This window comes from Parasteatoda tepidariorum, chromosome 10 (assembly GCF_982258835.1).
Source record: "Parasteatoda tepidariorum strain Cologne lab strain chromosome 10, Ptep-v5.0, whole genome shotgun sequence".
NCBI lineage: Eukaryota > Metazoa > Arthropoda > Arachnida > Araneae > Theridiidae > Parasteatoda > Parasteatoda tepidariorum.
In genome coordinates this window covers 51,507,616-51,534,817 of record NC_141764.1, presented here as the reverse complement: position 1 = coordinate 51,534,817, position 27,202 = coordinate 51,507,616, and the positions used below count along the sequence as shown (strand labels likewise).

Sequence of the window (27,202 nt, the reverse complement as noted above, 5' to 3'; positions counted from 1 at the left end):
TTTCTATAATTTTATAAAAAAATTTTATACTTTAGATGTTTTGAAAGCAATTTAGTAATCATTTATTTTGCACAAGAATATTGATACTTATTATATTCCTATGTTAAATAAAGAAAGTGAAGGAAATAAAAATATGACCACCGAAGCCAACTTCTTCAGGGGGTACCGGCTTCGGTAGCCATAAAAACAAAACCATTTCTAATTGAGGGAGAAGCAAATGCTTAACTCCCTCAGTACCCCGATGGTTTTGTATGGAAGTCCAGGAAAAAAAAACATGCATTACAAATAACAAATTAAGAAAAGAAACTCAAACAAAATATTATTTGTATTGCATGTTTTTTTCCCTGGACTTCTATGCAAAACCATCGGGATACTGAGGGAGTTAATTTAAGCATTTGCTTCTCCCTCAATTAGAAATGGTTTTGTTTTTATGACTACCGAGGCCGGTACCCCCTGAAGACATCGTCTTCGGTGGTCATATTTTTATTTCCTTCGCTTTCTTTATTGTTACTTTTTTCTGAAATTTCTGCTGCTTTTTAGCGCGTATTTTTTTTCAAAGAAGTTTTTTCTATTTAGAATTAAAAATTTTTGTGTTTTCTTTAAGTATTCCTATGTTAAATTAATTTTAAAAATTAAATTTTTTATGCATTATATATGTAGTGGGTATTATTACCTACGTCTATCAACTATGAATTTATCTTACAAAAATAAATGGTGCCCGGCATTCTGGCATTTGCTCTTAGGTACAAAAAGGTTGGGGACCCCTGCTTTATACCTTTGAAATATTAATTTTCTTTTAAATTTAACTAATAAAATGTTTAAAGCAAATTTTGTTCAAAGATATATTTTAAAGTTAAAGGTGTTAATAATTTGTATAGAGTACTAAAATATTTGGATGCAAACTTTGAAAATGTACTCTAATCATTAAAAAAGAGAAAGTGTGTAGAAAGTGCCTGTTAATTTTTCATTAAAATATAAAATAAATTTTTTTAAAGGAAACACTTGAAGGTGAAGTTCATTGTAGCCCTGAAAGAATAAATGAAATCACTTGTTATTTAAAAGAAATTCAAGCGGAACAATCTAAATCATTTGAAATTGCAGAACAAGTGCTCAAGGATATTAATAAAGTTGTGAGATATCATTTCCGAGGTTTGTAAATTAATCATTTTGTGACTACTTAAGTACAATGCATTCTCATATTCTTTTGTTTTTTATTCTTTGGGGAAAATATTACTATAAACTGTATAAAATATTTTTTATAACTTTTTAGTATTTACTTGTTATCAACTTGATAACTATTTTTTATTATTAATAACTGTTTAATGCTATTTGTTGATTCGCACAAATGATTAATATTGTGTTTGAAAAGTATGTAATTTATTAAATATCAGTTAAAAATTTTTAAAAAAAATTTTCAGTAAAATTTTGGAAAATTATCTGCATTATTAGTAAAAAAAAAATTTGCGAATTAGAGTAAATTGTTCTATACAATTAAATATTGTATTGAAAATTTATTATGTGCTAGCTAATGCTACAATAAGCTGTTGCATATTATCTTTTATGTTTTAATTTTTTCTTTTATGTTTTCTCGTTCAGGGGATAATGTCATTATTTATGGCTCTTATTTAAGCAATCTTGCAACAATATCATCCAACATCAATTTGGCAATCCAATCTAACCAACCTCCTAAAAATACCTACCTTGCGGAACTGAGAAAAATTATGCATCAAAGTAAGTTTTATTTTTGTTCATTATCTTAAGCTGAGCTCTGATTAATGCTTATTCAAATATGATAGATCAAGTAATTGCTTGTGTTCAGTGTATTTGATTAGATAATTAGTTCAAGAACATTAATTGCAGCCTTGTCTTTTTATGACTTGTGATTTATTACATGTGGTAAAATATGGAACATCTGATTTAGAAAGTTGTGGATACTATTTATTGTGGGCAAAATACCAAAGATGATATTAATTTTGCAGACAAGCAGAGCATGATATTAGATTTTGCAGACAGCAATAGAGAGTATTAGTTTTTGTCAACAACAATAAGTAACTTTAAGTTTTAGTAATCAACTTATAGTCCCAGGGACTCAGCAGTAAGGCATAGCCATGGAGGTTTCATAACAGTTGTATGGCACTGTAGAATGTTTGCTTCTTCAGCCCTCCACATCATAGCTCTGTCAGACATCTTTGCCCAGTAAGCAGATCACTAATAATTCCATGTTTAACAGTTTCTCCTGTTACATGAATTAATGGTACAAGATAAATCAAGCAAAGTAAGAGAGTCCATCTATTATATATATCTAAGTATATATATCTAAGTATATATATCTAAGTATATATATCTAAGTATATATATCAAAGACTAAATTATATAATATCAATGTCAAAAAATTACATTATAAATATTGAACTTCATTTGATGTAAACTTTTAAGAATTGCAAATTAATTAATGTTAAAAAAATCGGATCTCCAGCCTAAGACTCATCTAATGACATGTGGTAAGGTTGTCACAAAAGGTAAACAAAGACTTGAATTGACTTGTTGAAAATAAAATCACCTACTGAAAGAAATGCATTACGTGTCTGACTTAGAAAATTGTAACTGTACCAGTGAACTTCAGTTTTTTGTTATTACTTTTATTAATGTACAAATTAGAAAATAATATGAATCCAAAAGTGTTACTGAAATTAATTTGATCCTGTGCTAGTATTCTGTCAAAACCATTTACATTGTCGTGATATCGATTATTGTGAACTCGTTTTGCTAGAGAGATAGGGAATGTATTGTATCATTCTGCAAGTTTTACAAACATAATTTTATGAATTGTGCTTTTATTTAGAGAGTTGATGTACTTGAATTGAAATTGAAGCTGCCTCAAACTTTAGTGTCAACTTTATTGTGTTAATGTATTAATTAGAAAATGATGGTAGGAATCCAAAAATAATACTGAAATAAAATTACTTGGAGTTGATACTAGTATTCCAAATAATTTAATTGCAGCAATTTAGATGATAGTAAATTTTTTTCCTGAGTGATAAAAGTGTTTGTAATCTATTGATAATTAATTAACACGAATAAAAAAATTTTTAGGCTTTATTTTAGAGATTTAAGATAAAAATAAAGATCATTTTTATCTTTTTTACAAGTTTGTAGTCCTAAAGTTCATATTAATAAAATTAAGCAAAATGTATATCTTTCATTCAGTATATATTTGTTCAAACTACTGGATAATTTTAGAAGTAATTTACTACTAAATTCGGTATTAAATTATAATGAATGATTATTAGAGATGTACCAGGCCATACAATTTTGGTTCGGGTACACGGTGAAAATTGAATTGTTTGCCTGGCTAGTTCTGGGTACTTGGTAAAATTTGGATTAATCACCGAGTTGGATATTATAACATTTATGCAAAACAATATGAATGTCGTATAATTTTCTATCAAACAAAAATTTACAAGCAATAATTCTGAAGAAATTTTTCGTGAGACTTTATAAATGAAAACATGTTTTTGATTTAAAATTATTTTAAAACTAAATTAAAAAAAATGTTTCTAAAAAAATTAGGGAAGACTTTTGAGATTTAGTATGATTAATACAAAACTTTGTTCTGTGGAGGAGACATCTGCTAATAGTAGATTTTGTAATTATTTTTTCATGTGATTCATATAAATTTTCAATATAATGTAGCTTCTTTTGAATACATGATTTTTTATAAAATGATGGTATATTGAATGTTTTAATTATGAAGGTTTAATTTTTTAATCATCCAGTAAATATAAACATAATTTATATTCAATAAGATCTTATCTACCTTAAACAATGTTTAAAACTTTTCGATACTCAGTGAGAAATTTATCTAATAACTAGTTTTGAAATGTATACTCATTGACCCCCGTATTCACCGTTGACTCTGACCTAGCGCGTAACTCCCAGTTCCGAAACCCCCGGTTCGGAAACTTTGACCGACAGTTCAAAAGCGATTCCACCATTATTTTTTGACCGTCGGTTTCTTAACTGCGGGTTACTTGACCGGCAGTTACAGGCGGTAGATTTATAGCCATATTAACAGCGTTTGTTTTCAATTTTCGTTGCTATTTTTTTATAAAAAATTTCTATTAAAAGAAGAAGAAAAAAAGATTGCATCGAGTAATTAAATTTGAATCTCTCTTTTACTGGTCAAATAAAAAATATGTTTAGTTTCGTTTTCCTAACTGACTTGTATTGATGAGCAAAAGGATCCGAGCTTTATTATTATGAATTTAGATATTTTATTATTATGGATATCATAAAGCCGCAAGCAACCATAGAAATGTAACTGAAATTCAATTAAAAATACTTTTATTTCTCACAATTATTTAATACTTTTATTTTACACTATGATCAAGAGGATTATGCTAACATCATTATCATCCTTATGCGCATATTTTTAATCTTTTTTTTTCTTCCCCTTCATAACATATTATCGATAACTTAAACCATTGAAAAGAATTTTTTTTTTTTAAATTTTAAATGAAATTGTATATAATAAACTTCTTAGTACAGATAAGCATAAATCAACACATTCATATTATTCAGAAGTTATAAATGACTACTATTGTACTGCCATCTGCTGATGATAAGAGAGAATCGACGTCGGTGATATGGTGAATAAGATAACAATTTTTTTAAAGAAAAATGTCATAATCGGAACAAATATTCCGAAACTTTAAAATTTTAAAAAAATTTTATGCCTTTAAAAATTGTATTATTTAGATAATTGTACATGGAAATATATCAGTTATATAATATATATATATATTATGCCTCATATGTCATAAAGTAGTCAGGCTATATATAAAAAATTATAACTAAAGACGGGCATTTTAATTTCATATAGTTTTAAGCAATAAATCTCTTCCAAATGATCCTATTATTTTGAAGTATTCAGCAGATTATTTTATGCTTATAAAATTCTAAATTTCCTGATTTGCTAAGTTATTTGATGCAAATTATTGTGTAGTTAAAATGTTACCTCGGATCAAAATTTGCATTGATTAAGTAATATTTATTTCAGCATAATTTCTAATATATATTTAAAATAATGTATATATTTTTAAATTTAATTAATAGCTTTATTTTATGGATTAAGAAATTTTTTTTAAATTCTTTTCGTTATCTTCATATCTAAATATTGCACATTATTTTGGAAGTTCAACTCTATACTATTTTTATTTTTGTGCAAGATCTATCATCTCGATAGATATTATTGAAATCTAAAAACATTTAATGAATAATATTTTTTTTAAAATTTTATATTTATTTCAAGTATCGATTGTTTTCTTTCTTTTAAAAAAATAAGTAAAAGTTAGTTAAATTATTTACAATATTCTTACTTGAACTATTCATTTGAATTATTGTAGCCGCAATCTTTATTATCCACGACTTTTTTTTTCGAGTGAAAAATTATTTAAGTGCTGTAACGACTGCTAATAATAATTTGAGAAATATATATAGTATCATCTGTAGAAGATATTAACTCAAGAAAATTTAATTTTCATTTTATTAATAAGCATTTATTTGATATAAATTAATTATAGTTGCATCTAGTAAAAAAATGATCTTATTAAACATAAAAAAGCAACCGAGCATCAAAATAAAGTGTTATTTAATTTTCATTTTATTAATATATTTTCATTTTATTAATATTATGGTATGCTATTTTTTTGAAGGCAAGGCAAAGATATAAATTAATTATAGTTGCATCAAGTGAAAAATTGACCTCATTGAACATAAGCAACCGAACATCAAAAGTGTTATTTTTGAAAACATAAATAAATAAAAAAATCTCCTTCTTCATATCAGCGTTTTCTCAAACCGGGGAAATCTGTAGGTCAAAAATACAAAATAAGAATCGAAATTCAAAACAATTGAAATTATCAAACGAAAAAGAGCAGACATATAAAAAATACCGACGAAGAAAACGAAGTAAATGAGCAAACACTCGTTTACTGCGCATGCCCGGTTACTTTAACCGGGAATACCTTCAGGTTAAAGTTACTTAACTCTGCGTTAGAGTAACTCGCAGTTACGTACACGGTGAAATGAAATTTTGGACTCTAACCTAGAGTTGCTCTCATAAAACCTGTTTTGAACTCTGACTGAAGGTTAGGGTCAATGGTGAATACGGGCGTTAATGATTTTGCTGCCTCTATTCTTTATCCATGTCCTTGTAATTTTGAACCCCCAAGATATAAAGTAACTCCTAGATCAAACAACCAACAAGGGACAAATTAGCATTAATGAAAAACTTTTCCTGTGAAGCTAATGAATATTTACATTACATGAGAAAAACCACGAACGCATAACACAATTGGCCCAACGGTACAAGAACTTTATCCTGGCTGGATATCAAGGTTTCCCTGGATTAAATTTCTTCACAAGAGTAAAATATGTTGTCCGTAAACCAGTTATTTCAGCTTCATTATACAGTGAAACCTCCGTTAAGCGGACATTCATGGTACCAAAAACTTTGTCCGTTTATGAGAGTTGTCCGTTTACGGGAAGGGCACCCTAATAACGAAATTTAACACCGTAAATTGTTTTTAGAATAATCTCAAAGATGTAGAAATAATTAAATAATATCTACAACGATACTGTAAATATCTACAAGAATATTTATTTAAACAATAAGAAAGATAAAAAAGAATATATAAAGAAGTTTGATATAAATACATAATTCTGGATGTAGCTACAGATAAATAAATATAATTTTCCTATTAGCATAGATACTCAAGTTAGACATATGATACCAAATAGGAGCGTACTGTCCTCAGTCCGTTTCAATTATTAGGTTCACATCCCCTTACACCTACTTATCATTTAATAGGGAACATGGTTAATACCTTCTTGGAAAATAAACTCCCATGATTCACAGGAAAAAAGTAATGCATACCTGTAAGTCATGAGGACCTATGGAGATGATTATTCACAATTGATCAGCTATCAAGTGTCTGAATAAATGTTTCATTTATATAAACACCTCAAAGAATATACTTCTGTTCTCTTTTGTTTACCCCAGTTGTGTTAAATACAGTCTTCAAATTGATAAGAAAATTAAAGAAATTTTCAATGGGGAAGAAGCATTTAGAGAAGTCATTTCAACTTGAGGGGTCTCATAACCTGTGTGGTCCAGATGAAAAGATCAAAAGATGCCGATGTCAGAATTATTTCAGGAGTGCAGTACCATTTTCTTTCCTTTCTTTACAAAGATAAAGCAAGGTGACAGGAGAAAGATTCATTTTTCGGTGGTGAAACAGCTTTGCAATATTTATAGTTATGGATAAGGCAAAAAGTTTTATTTACATACTTTAAAAATGGTGAAAAGTTGAATTTTTTTAGCTTGTAATTTATTTAGAAAAAGTAGTGTCCGGTTTGTGGAGATAAAAAACAACGTTTCAGGACCAAAATGACTGTCCGCGTCCGGTTACGGGAGTGTCCGCTTTGCGGAGAATGTGTGTAATGGTTTATTCATAGAAGATTCCCAGGGAATTAAAAATATGTCCGTATTGAGAGGCGTCCGTTTTGTAGGAGTGTCCATAACAGGAGGTTTCACTGTATATTAAGAAACTGGTGGCTGGGTACTGAGGTAAAATCTGGCTGGGTACTGTGGAATTGCTGGTTACCCAGTATTATTATTATGAACTAATTATTATTCATTTATTAATCTTCGTAATAATTAGTTTAAACTTATTGATGTGTTGTCAACCTTATTCTTAAAATAAATTTTTTTTTTTTTTTTAGAAATGGAAGACACAAGATATGAGGACAGCCAATATTATGTTGATCCTTTTGAACCTGATTCTAATCCTAAAAAATCTAAAATTTATTTTTCGGATTCTGAATTTGGAATACAATGTGAACTAGTCTATGAAGGGAGTAAAGTTAGAAACTATAGAAAACTGAATTTTGTGCTGAGAAATTTGTGTTTGCTTGATAAAAGAGTCAAGACTATCATAATTGCTGCCCGTGTTTTTGCTGAAGTAAGTATATCGAACTTTAGGTTTTTATATTAACACTTTATGCAATTAGTGTTCTTCAATCAGATATGTCAAACCTGTGGTCTTAGAACCAGAAAAGAAACTTTAAGCTTTCTGACATGGCATTTTAAACTGCCTTAAATATTAATTAAAATATATAAAAAAAGTAGCTAATTGATAAATTTTTTTGGCCATTCTCTATCGCAGTAAGTTACTGGACTGATTCAGCCTTTCTCTGAGTATTGTAATTGTTATTATTTCTAAATTGAAGTTTGTTTTATAGCAATGGGTTGCTGTGAATTGCATTTTCTTACAAATTCACTTAAATAAATTGGGGAAAAAATCAAAGTTTCTGTAAATGTTTATCTACTTCATATTATTATCTATCTTTTGTGGTGTAAAATTCAAAATTGGCTGTGCATATCCATTCTTAATTAAAGAAACAATTTCCATATCATTTTTATCGTGATTCATAATTCTTAAAAAAATTCACATTGCCGTAACGTCTAATTATAGTGGAAAATGGTAATATAGTGATGAGCCACACTTTTTCAAATGGAACATTTTTACTTCAAACTGTTTCTTAATATTGTCTTCAGATAAGTAAATTTAAAATTTTTCTATAGTTTGTGCTTGACAACAGCAAAATAAACCAAAGCCTCTTCTTGTTATTATGGAAATTGTAGTGTTTTTCATATAACTTACACTAATTATCAATTTAAATGTGCGGCTTTTTATTGTATTTCTCAGGCTCTTCAATTACTTATTAATAATGTATTAAGGTTTCTTATGTTTTAATAATATCTAAAAAAGTGTATGAGAAAATTAAAATATATGGGTTAACCAAAATACAATATAAAGTTTAAGCTATTTCAAACATTTCAAGATGAGCAAGGAATTATCCATCAATTTATTTTTATAATTATCTATCATGTTATATTATATTGAATTGATTAAAGCACACTGTTTGTTATGAATCTATTATTATTCGATTATTTAATTATATGGTATTATGTATTATAAACTATTAAAAAAAGAACAAGGAATATATTTTATCTTTATGAGTTATTTACTAATTTCCCCTTCAGCATATGCTTTTTATTTATTTATTTTTCCTTGATTTATTTATTGACTACCGTTAATAACATTGACACATAAGAAAAGATGGCTTCTAGCACAGGTGGCGAGCTAGGGCAGCTGTCTAGGACATCTAAAATTTTGGGTTGCTAGAACTCAGTTTAATTAATGATTTCCTTCAAGTTGATTAAATATTACAATTGGACATTCTTTTTCATTGTATCTTATTTTTACGTTTGTAATATTTTGCACTTGTAACTATATTTGTATCTATTAATTTGTATATTTTTTCTCTCAAAATTTCAACCTGTCTTGTAGAAAGACATGTTTTTAGTTTTATAGATCTCCTCTCTTCATAGTATACAAATTAGAAATTAAAAATAAAAAGCATACCTGAACTTAAATTATATTTTAGAGCAGTACATGCCCCTATGGGATATAAGTGAGGGATCATATGCTGGCGTAGAACAAAATTGAACCAATAATTTAATGTAATAGAGCAACTTATTTTTAAAATAACTTCAATACATGATTTCAGAGCTGGGATAGCCTGGTTGGTAGGGCACTCGGCCCATGTACAAGAGGTCGTGGGTTCGATGCCCACCGAATGAAGACTCCCCTTGTAGTAAATGGTGACTGATTCATATTAAATCTGTCGAACCACAAAGTCCTCCATGTTCTCATTACAAATCATTCCTCTGGGCTTATTGTTCCAGGTGTTCCCTTGTCTTCTGGATTGGTTCAAAATTATAAGGCTGCATAGTTGAACTTCAGTAGTCGCAAAATTGGGTCGGTTATTTAATGGCGGTTATAAAATAAAATTTTTAAAAAACACATGATTTCATATTTTTAAAAAAAGTGATTAAATTCATTTAATAATTACTTCAATTATTGATAAGGTAAGATAAAATTTTAAAATGATTTTGATCATGCTTATAGAAAGGTTAAATTTTTAATATGTATTGCATCCAGCTTGCACCGACCACTATGCTGATGTAAAATATCCTCAGTGGTTGACAGGTCACGGGTTTGAGTCCCTTTGCCGTCAGGCTAACCGTGGGGGTTTTTCGTGGTTTCCCTCTCCATGTAACTCAAATGCGGGTTAGTTCAATCAAAAAATCCTCCACAAAGGCAAATTTTTCCCAATACTTGATCCAGGAGTTCCCTTGTCTTCTGGATTGGGTTCAAAATTACAAGATTACGAAGTTGAACATTAGTAGTCATAAACCCAAAATTGGGTTAGCTGTTCCATGACAGTTATAAAATAAAATAGTTTAAGTAGTAAGTATAAATAGTGGTTTAAAAAAAATCTTTAGATTAAGATTTATATACATATTTTTTACTTCACACTAAATGTAAGTGCTTATATTATTTCCAATTTTGAATTTCTCTTTTTGTTGTTGTTAATTTACGTCGCACTAGAGCTGCACAATGGGCTATTGGCGACGGTCTGGGAAACATCCCGGAGGATAATCCGAAGACATGCCATCACAATTTTGATCCTCTGCAGAGAAGATGGCACCCCCGCTTCAGTAGCCCGACGACCTGCGCGCGAAGTCGAGCACTTTACGGTAGCACAGTTTAACGAGGACCAATACTGCACACCCTTGGTCCCTACGCAGACTGATCCAAGTGGTCACCCACCCGCACACTGACTGTAGCCAAATTTCTCTTTTTGACTTACAGGATTATACATGATGTATCAAAACTTATTGCTAGTACAATTGCTGTTATTTTATTTCTGCAATGTTGGCAAGTATGAGATAATGTGTCCAGGTGTACCCAATTTGAATTACTATAAAAATCATTGTGTCGAACCAAAAGCAGACAAATTATAAAAAGTTGTGTTGAAAATTCGAAAGTTGGGCAGCGTATTGTTTATTTAGATATTGTGAACAGCATACCCTTTAACAATTACAGAATTTCCGTAGTTTCCGAACATGTGCTTATTAGGGGCAGCTAAAATGTTGTATTAGTGTTTTTATAAATTAGATTTTATAGAATTTTAGTTATCAATACATATAAACTATTTGAACAGTTATATAAAAGGACAGACATATGAATGCTTATGTTTGGAAGCTCTGATAAACATTTAAAAAAATTCTATTTGTTTAAAATTTTTTACTCTTTAGTTTATTACCACTAAAAATAAATATTTCGGCCAAATCTCATATGGAGGGTATGAAACTGTTTATTAAATTCTATGTGCATGTTTTAAATAATTGTTTTCTCATTGTTTTGAAAAGTAATTACAAATTTATTTTTATAGGAGAGTGCTTTACATGATGCAAAATATGGAAGATTACATGTTGTGTGTTTTGCTCTTATGGTAGTATATTTTCTACAACAGCTAGAACCTCCAGTGCTACCTATTGTTGATATAACCTGCAAAAATATGGTAATTGTTTTCTCCTATACAATAATTTTTGTGATTCTAAGAAAATCCATTTTACATAAATTTTAACAACATTTCATAGTGACATCAGTAGATGCCACTATGTAGTGGAGATGTATAAATTGGTAAATATGAAAATAGGATTTGCCTGGTTACTTTACAGTAAAATATTTATCAAACTTTTATAATACACATGGATGAATTTATTTATTTCAGCATATAAAGTAACTATGTTTTTAGAATACTTATAAAAACTTCCTAAATCACCATACATCGAAAAGTAGAGTTACACAAACAGCAAGAAGTCTTCCTTTGATTCAGTTATTTGGAGAAGTACCATATCTTATTGAAAGCTAAAGTGGTGGGGAGTCTGCTTATAATCTTATCTGTTACATTCAAAAATTTTCATGTAAAAATCGTTGACAACCGTTGATGAATCATTAGCTAAATACTGAAAAACAGCACATACTAAAAAATACAGCACTAAAGAAATGGTAATTGTTTTCTCCTATACGATAATTTTTGTTATTCTGAGAAAATCCATTTTACATGAAATTTATTTTAAATTTTTAACAACATTTCATAGTGACATCAGTAGATGCTCCAATTGGTAAATATGATAGTGGGATTTGCCTGGTTACTTTACAATAAAACATTTATCAAACTTTATTAATACACATGAATGAATTTATTTATTTCAGCATATAAAGTAAATATGCTTTTAGAATATGTATAAAAACTTCCTAAATCACCATACATCGAAAAGTAGAGTTACACAAACAGCAAGAAGTCTTCCTTTGATTCAGTTATTTGGAGAAGTACCATATCTTATTGAAAGCTAAAGTGGTGGGGAGACTGCTTATAATCTTATCTGTTACATTCAAAATTTCCATGTGAAAAATCGTTGACAACCGATGATGAATCATTAGCTAAATACTGAAAAACAGCACATACAAAACTTAAAAATTGCTAAAATAACAGTTGAAAATAAAAGGAAATATTGCACAGCCATTCTTTTTTTACCTCTCATTTTTCAACTTAAAAGCAGCAAAAAAGAAAAAAAAAATAGAAAAAGGCAGATGTGCTAGCTTCAGATTTCAGACAGCTTTTGCTGCAGGGGTGATTGTGTTCCGGTTGTACCCCTGAATTTCGGGTTTTTCGCATTATTCCTCCAGGTCTGGAAACTAGTAGCAAGGCCTGTGATTTTTTTCGCAGAAATCCGCACATCTCAAGACCATTAATTTGCAGATTTCCGCGAACCAGAACTTGTAATCCGATGAAATTTTCACTGCAATTTAACCTGCAGAGTAAGAATTAAGTTCTAAATTTTTAAACCTTCACTAAATTGCGTTAACAAGATTTTTTCAAACACATGTCTCTTCTGCAATTATACATTTTTGGTTTGTCGACTTTTCATAGTTTTAAATGTTTGAAACTATGCCAGAATCCTCTAATATTGAGATTCATAATCACACAATTTTGATATCTAGCATCGATTTTCGTATTTACCAGTTAAAAGTTATTCACTGTGAATCATATTCATGTGATTTTAAAATCGAACATTGCGGTTCATATTCAAGTGAGTTTAAAATCTTGTTTTGCTATTCCTAGACACTGGATCTAAAACTTTATGTATCACGATTCAAAAATCCAATAATGCTATTTGTGTTTTCGCATTCTTAAAATCCACCATGGTGATTCATATTCATGCAATTTTTAAATCCTATAGCTTGATTCTTTGTGAAAATGTGTCCTTAAATTAGTTACTATAAAATTTTGATGTTCTTTATTGATAAGTAGTTTAATTATAAAAAAATTATATTAACTAGGAATAGTATATAAATTGATATCTTAAGTAGTTTTTACACATAAAATTTTCAGGGTTTTTCAGTTTTTGTCACAATCACCCCTGTTGCTGTTAACATCTGTTTTGTCTAGGCTTTTTGCCAAGTTGGATTGCTGATAGCGTCAATCCAGATGGGTAAATTGAAAAGCTGTTAACGAAGATGGGGGAAAACAAAAGTTGGAAGTAAAATCTAATCGGTGGAATTTTAAATAGATTTTTATTTCGGAAGAAAGGTAAACAGATAAACTAAATAGGCTGTTCTATCCAAAAATGAAGTAGAAAATTATTCACAAAGATAGTGTCTTATTTTATTTTACATCATATTATATAGGAGTTTTGAATTTTCTGAAAATTTTCTAAGAAAAGATAACTCTTAGTTTATACACGAATGGGCTTATATTCTTAAATATGCTATATTCAATGAAAAATGTAATTTAATGTCTTTCTCCCTATGATCAATAGCAACTGTTTCATAGACACTTTTTAATTAAACTTTGATCGAACAGGTCAGGAAGGTCTTCTGGCTCCCATAGATCTGATTTTTTTTAAAAGGTGAATATAAAATTACTAATATGTTATCCTGTACATACGGTCAACTTGTGCATAGCAGCATTTTATGTTGCACAATTATTAAATAAATAATTTTATTGAATTTCAGATTTTCTTTCTCAAAAAGATTATCAAAAAGATTAAAATAACAAATGCTTTCTACTCAACTGAAAATTTATGAAAACCTAAAAATTAATATTTCTCAACAAGTTTCCTTGGTTATTCTTAAAAACAAATTGAATGCTTTATGAAGAAAATATTTTACGATATTTATTAGAAATACAGAAAAAGCGACTGGGCAGTATTTTATTGTATTCTCAACCCCTAATGTAAAAAGGTCCTTTCTTTGGCACATGGTGTCTTAGGAAATTTTTATAAGTGTTCTATGTGTTCAATACCAGTTTTCTTCCTACATCTCAATATACATTATTGACTCTTTAAGGATAAAAGTATAAGGATTTCAAAAATTATTGATATCTTCTCTATGCTCTAAATTTTGTTTTATCTATTTATTTTTTTAAGTATGATGTTTTATCCTCCATGATTTAGGATGGGTTTAATTCGCTGAACTCTGTATTGCACTTCCTTTGTGTCCTATTGTCTCACTTTGTAATTTTTAATACATCTATTTTATAATGAAAGTCTTTTCAAACTTCCAGGAAATAAAACATAAGAATTCAGCTAGCCTTGGTGAACTTTGGTTAGAATTTCTCAAATTTTACAGTCAAACATTTGACTGGGAAAAAGATGTTATATGCATCACATCAGCATCAAAAGTTACCAAAAAAGAAAAAAACTGGAGGAATCATCTTATTGCTATCGAAGGTTTGTATTTTTGAAGTTTTCTTAAAGACTCTACTTTACATCCAAATATGTATGTGTATATATACATACATATGTATAAGTATGTATGTATGTATGTATGTATGTATGTATATATGTATATATATATATATATATATATATATACACATATATATATACACATATATATATGTATATATATATATATATATATATATATATATATATATATATATATATATATATATATATATATATATATATATATATATATATATATATATATATATATATATATATATATATATATACCCTCTATTTACACTCAATTTGCGCGTTTGTTTTCGTATTTTGTAATCTGGCAATCTTTCTGCGAAAACATTTTTAAATCATTCTTGAAAAATTTCCCGTCCATATAAGTAGATCTGATTTCGCTACTCGCTTTATAGTCCATTTTTTATGCTGTTTTTTTCTTTTCTTTTCTTTTCTTTTCTGTTTTTACATGTTATTTTTACTTATTTTTACTTTTTGTGTTCTATTTTATTTGTTGTAATTTTTGTAAAAAAAATTTTTGAGTGCTCCTCACACTATTGTATTAATATATTTTGCTTTGGCTTTATTGATACAATATCAGAAAGCACTCTGTTTTGCAGATATAATCGTGTGGGCTGATGAAAAGATTATATCTTTTTTTTCCGGTTTTTTTAAATAAAATTTCATCCTTATTTTTTTTATTTATTTTTTTTTAAACTGTTGTTATTTTTTTACTTATTATTTCCCCTCTTTTTTTCATATGTCTATAATTTTTCTTTGTTTTACCTTCATTTTGAACTTATATATATATATATATATACACACACACATATGCATGCATACAGGGCCTGAACTAAACATTCGACACATTGCCAAATGTGATAAAATCGTTAATTTTGCTGAAGTATTGGCGAATGATCTTCCTCTGGGTCGAAAAATATGTATTTAACTTGATCCTCAAAATTATGTCAAAATGAATTTTTCTGAAAAAAATCAGTATTTTTTATTTAATTGCAGTAACATTCGATACAGTAATAACAGTAATAAGCCTCATGCAAACTACTGTAAAGTAGTTTTCTATGGGAAAAAAATTATTCATAAAAATTGCTAAGATTCGCGTTTGTCGAAGACTTTCAAAAATTGGCAAAAATTTATATATTAGTATACGGTGAAACCTCTGTTAAACGGACACTCTTGGGAGCAATCGAATTGTCCTCTTATGAGAGTTGTCCGTTTACAGAAAGAGTACATTAATAACAAAGTTTAACATTATAAATTTATTTTAAAATAATTGCAATCATATGGAAAAAAGTTAAATAATCTAAAGTAACTATTTACACTGATATTATTTTAAACTTTAAAAAATACTTTTTAATGTACTCTTTCTCGGACACTCTTGGGAGCAATCGAATTGTCCTCTTATGAGAGTTGTCCGTTTACAGAAAGAGTACATTAATAACAAAGTTTAACATTATAAATTTATTTTAGAATAATTGCAATCATATGGAAAAAAGTTAAATAGTCTAAAGTAACTATTTACAATGATATTATTTTAAACTTTAAAAAATACTTTTTAATGCAAAAAAAAATATAAAAAAACAGATTTGAAAACATTTAATATGTATTCACAATTCTTGATGTGGCTGCAGAGAAATAGTATGTTTTTCCTATTTACACATACATTCAAGTTAATCATACTGGATAGGCGCTTTTAGTCCTATGTCACTTTGTCAGTTTGATTATTAGATTTCAAATCACTTGATAAAAAATAAAGTAATTCCCCCTGAATCATCACTATTACTTAATAGAAAATGTAATACAGTAGGGAACCGATTATCCGGAACGATCGGGACCATCGCTATTCCGAATAACTGATTTTTCCGGTTTTCTGAATCACTACAAAAAGTCGTTTTTTTATTGTTAAACCCAATTAAAAAAATATATATATTTGGAAATAATCTTAAAAAGAAGAAAAAACAATGAAGTAATACACTAATGATTATTTCCAAAATGATGGTAAGGTGAACATATTTCAAAAAAGAAAGAAAAATCCTGAAATCTTATGAGGAAAAAAATATTTTTTTTAAAAATGGCGGGAAAATTTATCGAATTTCGTTCCGGTTTTTTGGTTTTCCGATTTCCGGCTAACGGGTCTTGTACTGTACCTCCTTAAAAGTAAACCACCCAATTTGCACAAAGAAAAAAAAAAACGAAAACAGCTATGCGTACCTGTAATGCATGAGGCTATAGAGTTGTCATATTCACAATTGACCATCTGTGAAATGTCTAATTAAATGTTTTGTTTGTATATGAACACCTCAATAACTAAATTTCTGTTCTCTTTTTTTTACCCAGCTGTGTTAAATATAGTCTCCAAATTGATTATATGTAGAAAAAAAATTTCAGTGGGGAAGAGAAATTGAGAGCATTTAAGGCATCATATCAGCTTGTGGGGTCTCATAACCAGTATCATTCAGATGAAAAAATCAAAAAATGCCACTGTCTGAAATATTTCGTATGAGCAGTATCATTTTATCTCCTTACTTTGTAAACATGAAGGAAGGGGGAAGGAGAATAATGGATTTTTTAGTTGTGAAATAGCTTAATATTTTTAGTTGGGGATAAGGTAAAGAAATTACAGGCTTTAAAAATAATGGAGAGTTGCGTATTTTTTTCCTTAGAATTTAAAGCGGAAAGTTTTTTTCTTTCAAATTTAGAAAAATTGTTGTCCAGTTTGTAAGGATAGAAACTAACGTTTCAGGACATAAATGTCTGTCCACGTCTGGTTACGGGAATGTCCATTTTGCAGAGAAGGTAAATGATGTTTTATTTACAGGGAATTAAAAGTATGCCCATAATGAGAGGCATCCGCTTGGTAGGAGTGTTTTTAATAGGAGGTATCATTGTGTATGTGTGAGTTTGTGTGTATATATACGTATATATGTATATGAATTGAGAAATTGAAAAAATACCTCTACCTAACCTTCTATGTCTGATGACAATTCAACTTAAAATCATATTCTGTCAATTACATAGAGAATTTGAATTAATCCAAAGAAAAGTTTTTGAAAATTAAAAATTAAGAAATAGATGATGTAGAATCATTTAATTATTAACCAGTTCAGCTGTTGATAAAAAAGGCAGAGATATAAGGTAGAGAATAATTAAATCGAGAACATGTTTTAAATAACTGCATAAATTGTGGAGTGCACTGCATATTGAAATTAAAGAAAATATAGTAGTGTACAAAGAAATTGTCAGACCAGTTCCACTTTATGATTTAGAGATGTGGAAACAGACAAAAATTGAAAACCTTTCAGAACAAATGCTTGAGATGAATTGTAAAATTTTTTTTAGCTATATAAGGTTACAAGCAAAATTCTTTTTAAAATAAACCGAAATAAAGACAATCGAAGGGGAAACACGGAGATGGGACTGACTCAGTCACATATTTAAAATGCTCAGAGCGAAAATAATATCTGTTGCTCTCACTAGGGGCATCAGAAGGAAAAAGAGTTAGAGGAAGATCCAAGCTTGCTTTACAACGTATGACATTGAATGAGTTAATGAGCTTAGGGCCAAACTTGTTACAGAAGACAGAATTAGATGGAAAGATATGCTAAAGGCCTTATTTTTTTTAAAGAAAAAATGAGCCTTATGTAAAAAAAATAAGCACAATGATATTCCAAAGTTATCAGGGATCTGTTTAGAAGTAATTTGGGTATGTTAACGGACCCTTCACAAAATATCTTTTCATAAAAACGGACCCTTCACAAAATATTTTAACTTAAAAATGGACCCTTCATAAAATGATTTTTCTTTTAATCAAATCGGACCCTTCACAAATTTGTTTATCTTTATTATTGTTTTGTTAATTGAATAAACCCTTCCCAGGGCAGAAAACAAGAAAGATGGATGTAAACGAATTAAGTTCTGTCTTCGGCAAACGATTCTTCCATTATTCCTTCGAAATGAATATTCTGTGTTCAGCAGTATAGGCTAAATGCCAAATATTAATATGTTGCATCTCTAATTTAGAAGCAGCAATTGCTGTTTATTTTTGAAAATTTAATTTTTTTAATTGTAATTTTACAGTGCTGAGCATAATCTTGTATCTATTAACAATTTAAAAACTCCTTGAAAAAGTTTTTTGCGATAACCGGACCATATTTGCAAAAATTCATAAAAGCAGAACCCTGGTTGAAAGAATGTGAGTAATTTTTTCACAATTTCACGAAAACCGGACCTTTCACAAAATGTCTGGACAGACCCCTAGTAATGCCATTGGAAGTGAACATTTTTCAATAGTTCTTAAAATATTTCCAACATTTCTTAAAATTACTTTTAGGAAAGTTGTGCATGACTTCTCTATCTTTAACATAATAGTTTTTTAGAATAACAATGATTCTTGGTGGATGCAATAAAAATATTCTTTGTATGAACTTATGTTTTGTGTTTACTCTAAGATTATTGCATTACTTGACTTTAATATTATTATACAATTCATATTTCCCTATATCCAAATTCAATTAATTCAGTTTTTGTTCTTAGATTTTACAATTAATTTTTATTTAAAACCTTTATTTATTTATTTTTTTTGTCTTAGTTTACATTCTTATCCTAATTTTAGATCCATTTACTGGGAAGAACATTACTGAGTCGGTTCAATCATCTGAAGTTGCTGAACATGTGCAATATTGTTTTAAGAATTTTTATGAGAATTCTTTGGCACCTGCAAGTGATGCTGATTCAGACTCTTCAGAAAGTAATTTCAAAAATTATTCTAAATATTTGTTACACATTTGCTATAATTTAATTTTAAATATTCGATGCATCTTTTTTTTATTTTAAATTTTGGTACTTTATTAGCATATGTAGAGAATTCAGTATTATTTGAAGATGCTTATAAGAAATACTGACTCTCATGCAAACAACTTGAATTTGAACAAAATCTTTTTTAAGCACTTTGGCTTAATGTTAAGGATATTGTAATTTAAATTCCCAAAAGAATTAGACGTCATATGTTTTGAAACTGTTAAAAGGAATTTTAATATTTTTTAGAACGAAAAAGACAGTGATACATTAAACAAAGGATGGCAAACATGTAGCATTTTGTGTTTAGTAGGTTTTTCTTTTATAATATGTGTTTATATATATATACACTGCCCTGCAATAGTGGAAGAGACACTTTCAGTTTTTAAAATTTTTTAAATTTTTCAAGAAATATTAGCAATAAAGTTGAAATCTTTCAGACGTTTCAGTGACCGACAATAAATTACGAGAGAAAATAAGTATTTTTTTACACACATGCAAGAAAAATCAAGCATTAAACTTGTAGCTTGGACCGATTACTTTGGTTGTTATTTGCAATGACAGCATAAAATTTCATAAAACTAGTTTAAACATTTAAAAAGATATAGACACTTTTATGAAAAAATTATTTTTTGTCTTACAGTTTTTTGCTATAACTTTAAAAATATTGAATAAAATTGAACAAAGTTTCTGGAGAAATTAAAAATTAATCACAAAATTGTAGATTTAAGAGGTGAAAGAAATTCGTAAAAAAAACTGCATAAGATATGTCTATTTAAAGTAGTTCTTTTATACTGTGCATTACAGTTTTTTGCTATGACTTTAAAAATATTGAATAAAATGTAACAAAATTTCTTGAGCAATTAAAAATTAATCACAAAATTATTAATTTAAAAGGTGATAAAAATTCGTAAAAAACTGCGAGATATGGCTATTTAAAGTAGTTTTTTTATATTGTGCATGTGCAGAAAATTTTTAAGAAATTCATAATTTTGCAGTGAATCATATTTGGCAACTAATGAAAAAGCTTGATTTGAATGTCTTAAAAATTTAAAGAGTTTCAAGCAATTTTTTAGGCAATTTTATTACTCTGTTTAAAAAAGAGCTCAAAATAATAAGGGGTTATCCACAAATTTCATTGTGTTCCATAAGAATAACAAATGATAATACCTTACAATAATTGTGGGGACACCAAACTATGGTGGTATAAAAAAAGAAAATGGATATGATTCTTTTATGGGATATGATCCCCCACAATGCTGATGTAATTTTTAATAAATCTTGTTAAATTGTACAAAATGAAATTTGTGGTAAAACCCCTATAATTTTGAGCTTACTATTAAAAAGTACAAAAACTGCTTGAAACTCTTCAAATTTTTAAGATATTCAGATCAGACTTTTTTTCATTAGTTGCCAAATATGATTTACTACAAAATTATAAAAAATATTTTTAAAATTTTTTCTGTGTGTACATAGTATAAAGGAACTAATTTAGATAGTCATACCTCGCTCATTTTTTACCGAATTTCTTTTCAAAATTTGAAACAATAATGCTGTAAGTATTTTTAAATTGCTAAAGAAATTTTTTTTTTTAATTTTATTGAGTATTTTTAAAATTATAGCAAAAAAGAAAAAAATGTAAGACAAAATAGTTTTTTTTATAAAAATGTCCTTATTTCCATAAATATTTAAGCTAGGCTTATGAAATTTTATGTAGTCAGTGCTAATAATAACCAAAGTAGTCTGTATAAAATACAAGCTTATTGCTTGATTTTTCTGGTATAGGTTGTTTGTTTTGCTATTAAAAAGTATCTCTAAAAAATTAAATGATTTAAAAAAATCCATTTCATAGGAAAAATTGTGACTGAGGTTATTTTTTACTGTTATAAATATATTTAGTTTCATTAGTTATTATTGTAATACTCCGTTTTAGAGGACGTAAAACAATCACGAAACCATAATTGATACAAATCGTATTTTGTGAGTTTATGGGACAACAAATGCACAAGAAATGAAAATTTTTTTTATCCCGCTTTGGAAGCTATTAAATACTTTGTTTTTTTTTAAAAGAAATTAATAATTCAAGATTAGTAGCTGAAGTTACTAATCATAAAATATTAGATTATAAGTTATAATTTTTTTTTTTTTTTTTTGAAATACCCACTTGAGTTAACATTTTGTCAATTCAGGCATATACAGGGCAGATTTGTAGGCCACTCTTTCAGGGGCACCATATTAGATGGACGAGCGTTGCTCTCACTGTAAGGATAGATGGTATAAAGAATGACGCAACATCCATGCCTTGCCCGGGATTCGAACCCAGAACCTTTCTGATGCAGTGCGGTCGGCTTAAATTATCAACTGAATTTTCAGATTTTTGTTACCTCCCAAAATGAAGTAGTAGTGTAATTAGTTTTACTTATGACTATGCTAAAGTGATTATCACCATACCTTTATTTGTGGATTAGGTAGCTATTACCAGAGAACTTATTTCTAAAATTAATTCAGCATCATTGACATCAATCATAGTTTGACGATTTCTTAAGGCTCCTGTGTTTGAAGTGGAATAGTGCCATTAAATTTTGACTTTCACGTCATTATTGTAAAAATAAAAATTTTAAAGCTACGTACAAAGTGCTAATTAAACATAAGTAGAATATATGTATGTATGTGATATGTTCACTGCACAAATTCATTTACTTCATAAAAAGAAAAGTTGGAAAATGCGAGGAGATATTACAATTTTTTAAAATATTTTATGTAGTATAAATCTTTAATGAAATTGTCATTAGGAATTGGTCTTAATTATTTAGGAGATGGTAGGTATTGCGGTAATAGATTTTTATGCCCTCTCCTAAATAGGATTAAAAGAGAAAATTGTTGAATTGTGGTAAAATTTGAGTATCAATAGTTGACCTCCAGCAATACCACTATAGCAGATGATGTTGAATACATTTCATCTTTATTTTGATGGGAGGAACTTTTAAATATGTTGTTTTTTGTTTTGTTTTTTTAAATCTAATAAAGCGAAGCCACGGGGAACGGCAATAAATAATAATAAGTTGAAGAAAATGGTAATTATTTTATCTTTATTGATTGCGTCCGTACATGTCTTTCAGATAAGTGCATGATTTCTTAGTTTGACCCTTATGTATCATTATCGATTTACTTTTTGAATTTTATAAATTTAAAAATTTTGAAATTTTAAATTTGGTAAAATTAATATTTATACTAGTTTTACTTTGCAACTTCTTTAGATGAAACTGAAATGAAAGCATTGTCAACCAAATATTCTTTTGATTTGTGCAAGCAGCTAAAGGTATATGTTTTATTAATTAATTTTTTGAATCATCTTCATTTTCATAATCATGTTTTAAGTTATTTATAAATATTGATTGTTTATTCCTTCATCTTTACAAAGTTATCATTAATTTTAATTAATCCCTACTCTACCAACATAGCCTATAGGTGGCACTCTAATTTTTCTTTCCTGTCTCTTTTATTATGTATGTGTGACAAACCATTTTGTAAGCATGAAACATTAGGGTTTGTAAATTATTTGATGCTAGATAGTGGCATTAATTGTCTGGAATCTACTTGTTGTTTCTATCCCTTTGTTCGATACCTCATTGAGACAAACATCCCTAATTATATTTATCCTATCTAATAAGAATATTTTTGTAAATCAGTATCATTATTAAAAATTTTATCAGTTAAATGATCGCTTAAAAGGTAATATCTATTATTAATCGCGTACATGATACATATATGAAAGCAACATGTTCAATACTGCATTAGTTCTTTAGTTAATTTTATTCCCTCGTCTCCTCTGGTTACATTTGCCTAATCCTATAAAAATGAGAATGTTTACCAAAGTCACAATTAACTTACCTGTAAAAAAGATGTCCCTAATTATTAATTGTTTGTTGGTTTATTGTATATATTCAAATAACATTTTATTTATTCAATCTTAAAAGCACATGCTGTAAAGGAGGAGAAATGGTAAGGCATTTTATTTCAACAATAAAGGTTAATGATCTGTTCTAATAGTTATGATTTCTCTTTTTCTCTTAAAGAAACATTTTTTAATCAATATTTTTTAAAATAAATTTCCCATCTATTTAATCTTTTCTTTTCTGATTCTTTATAATAAATGTATTCATTCAGTATTATTGATTAAAATTAACAGGGACCATTCACTAATTAACATGCACGATCTGTTTTTTCCAGATTAATGTATTTTATTTACGTTTTCTGCCTTATCTACAATGCCTCAACATATCTTTATCAACTTAGTATGATAAGTAACTATATCATTTGCAAATCTTCTAGACCTTTATTCTTAGACCTCTTTCGTTTTTTTTAAGACTTAACAGAAATTATTAATATTAAAACTATATACTGCAAGATGTTTTATTTCGACTTTAAGCAATTCATAATTTTTCATTGTCATCATCATTCAACTTAAAATCCTTTTTATTCCTTTTATTTATTATTTTTTTCTCTTTAATATAGATACGGCTTGAAGTGGTAAGTATTTATTTATGTTTGGATCTGCAACTTAAATGCCACTTATTTCTAATAAATATCACCCCACCTTATAGTTTAATAAACTAATATATTAACTTATTATTTAATTTTTGTTATATTTGTTTTTACTTCCTTTCCTAAAGAGTCTCTAATCTGACTCTTTCAATTTATTTTCATACTTATCCTAATTAATAGTTTTTATCCTTATCCTAATAATAATTATCCTTAATATCATAATTATTACTAATTATCTCTTCTAAATAAATTCATAATTATCTCTTCTAAATAAATTTAATCTTTTAAAAATATATAGCTAAGTATATTAGAGTCACAATGATTATAATTAACATTAAAAACAGCCTAATCTGTGCAAATTAAAATAGTTGTAGTGCATGAATATTTAGAAGGGTAAGCAATAATATTTATTACTCAATGATCTACTATTAATTTGAAAATGTATGTTGGATGACTGAAAACAATATTAAAATGTTCAAAATGATAGCAATCATTTAATAAAAGTGAGATATTGCTGCAAAATCAATATAGTTAATTCAAACTATAAAATGTTATTAGTGAAATATAGTTTTGTAAGACTTTTTTATTAAAATTTTTGTTGTGTGTAGATTTAATATTAACTTCATAAATCTGATGGTTTTTTTTCTTCCTATGTACTGTCATATAATTCGACCTACCCAGAAAATCTCACAAGTCGACTTTCCTGGAAGAAAAAATCTAATTTAAAGCCTCCAATGTTTTTTATAAAGCGATAGATACTTTTTATTTTTAGGGTAGAAACGAAACTATAAATTTTAATAACTTGCATTAATATAATATTTTTTTAAAAATTTTTTGAATATTTGTCTGTTTGCTTTTTTGTTGTGTTTTTAAAATCCTTTTTTTTTTCCTTCTAAACTACAACCATAGGAATTATTATTGAAAGAAAATTCAAAGGCATTTTGAATGATTCAACTAAAACATAAAATTGCACTAATTTATTTTATATAAACATATTAACATATAGTGTGAAATTATACTAAATATAATTATACTTTAAAATAATAATTAAATAGTAAACATAGGATCTATTTTTTCTGATTACATGTTTATTAAATTTTTTAAATTGCAATTAAAATATTTCTTTGCAATAAAATTTTAGTGATATGTTTTTATTAGTGAAGGACAAATCTTCTTAAGTTTTAACCAATTTTTATTTTTTTAAAAATGATTTTATTATATTTGTAGATAATATTTTAAAATCATTTTTAGTTATTATTTTTTGTGAAGATATTTCTTCATTTAATTATTTCAATAGTATTTAATATTCATCTTTAGTTGAAAAAGTGTTAAAGTTAGTAAAATTTTTTTTGAAATAATGTATAATAAATTTTTGTTAATGCCACAAAGTCAGCTGTATATCAAAAATTCTTTGTTCAATAAAACTTTATTGGCCCCTTTTTAATACGTAGTGTATGTATATATAATAATACATTATGTATACATACACTACGTATATAATATATAGTAATACATTATATTAATATATAGTGTATGTGATATATAGACATGACCTTATAGGACATGACTGCACTTTAAGACATGATGATATTGTATCAATAGGTTTTAGAACAAGTAATTTAGAATAGATTTTCTTATGAGGATTATTTATTTTTGGACTCATTGATTCAATTACGTAAAATTTTGCATTTTTATCATATTCAAATAACTAGTTGTAATTTTCAAAGCAGTTTATGCTCAATTGTTTGTTGTAATTTTATGAGAAATTAATAACAAATAATAATCTGTTATTAATTTCTGCTTATTTACTATTGTTGAGTATAAATGAATTGAATATAAATGAATTTAATTATGAACTGTTAATTCACCTCTTTATATATTTTACAAACTAAAAAAAAAAACTAAATATGGTGAAGGAAAGCCAAGGGTGCCAATTTTAAGTGGTGATGATGATAGAATATTAAGGTGTGGGTGGAGTTTGTGTAATGGTATAGTGGGCCAAGTTGAAGATATTGACAAATTGAAGATTGATGCTGAAATCAGGAGATGATGAAAAGAATACTTGAACCGGATCATATTTAATAAAAAGCTTTTATTTATTAATAGTATTTGCAGAGCTCGAGATACAAAACTAAATATCATTCATAAGAATTTCAGTTGAATCAGTTTTGCATAGTAATATTAAAATAGGTCAGGCCATGGGAGACAAATCCCCACGACCTGCCTAATCAAAAGCCAAATTAAAAAGTACGTGTAATATGTTCCCAATGGACACAGAAGTATGGGTAGGAGATCCAAAATTGGCGATTTATTGAAATATTACGTAGCCAAAACAAAGCCAACCAGCCTATGAATATTGGTTTAAAAGAATACCTTGGCGATCACGAGTCGCCAACAAATTTATGAGAATTATTACAACCATGCAACCGAAACATTTAGCCGTTGGAAAATTAGAATAAAAAGTTATAAATAGATTTTTGTTTTCGATTAAAGGCGACAGTGAATTAATATGTCTGCATAATAATGAAATAAGAAGAAAGTATCCGTTACATTGATCTGGAAAAGAAGAAATAAATATTTTATGTTCGTTTAAAAAGATTAAGTTTTTGATTTATTTTAAATATAATTCTATTAATAAAAAATCAGCTTAAGTAATGAAAGATATTTTAAAAGATAGAAAATAAATATGTGTATGCCAATTATGGCATCACACTAAAAAAAAGGACAAAAAGCTTATTTCCAATTAAAGTAAAATCACACACTTTATTTAATGTAATTCTACTAAAACTACATAATTGAGGACCCATAATGTAAACATTTTAAAAACGCACGAAAGTCTTAACAGCTGCTTCACATTTTAGAATTTGCAAAGGTTATGAAGAAGGGAAAAGTTATCTTTATATACCAGAGTATGACTTAAACCATTCCGATTTTTCTTGTTTTTCCTAAGCAATCTTCATTCAATAGCCCCTTCGAAATATTTCCATTTTTTCATCTCTTTTTAGTAGCTATATATAAAATCTTTGTTTAAAAAGTACTAAAAATTTTGTTTATAAATGTTATGTTATTCCAAAAAAAATTTTTTTTAATTTCAATATTTATTATTTACTTTTTTAATGT

The 27,202-nt window shown here is 27.7% G+C and overlaps 1 protein-coding gene across 4 annotated transcripts in view; it reads left to right on the top strand.

The window, feature by feature from the left end:
- LOC107447369 (terminal uridylyltransferase 4) overlaps positions 1-27,202 on the top strand; it is a 101,249-nt gene that overhangs the window by 41,428 nt on the left and 32,619 nt on the right. For 3 of the 4 annotated variants that reach the window (XM_016062259.4, XM_043040574.3, XM_016062257.4), the window contains exons 4-11: positions 996-1,149; positions 1,597-1,731; positions 7,786-8,024; positions 11,368-11,496; positions 14,548-14,713; positions 19,356-19,490; positions 22,795-22,856; positions 24,053-24,067. In XM_016062259.4, the coding sequence (XP_015917745.2) occupies positions 996-1,149; positions 1,597-1,731; positions 7,786-8,024; positions 11,368-11,496; positions 14,548-14,713; positions 19,356-19,490; positions 22,795-22,856; positions 24,053-24,067 (1,035 nt within the window). The remainder of the gene's footprint in view (positions 1-995; positions 1,150-1,596; positions 1,732-7,785; positions 8,025-11,367; positions 11,497-14,547; positions 14,714-19,355; positions 19,491-22,794; positions 22,857-24,052; positions 24,068-27,202) is intronic. The other variant, XM_016062261.4, reaches the window with a different exon arrangement.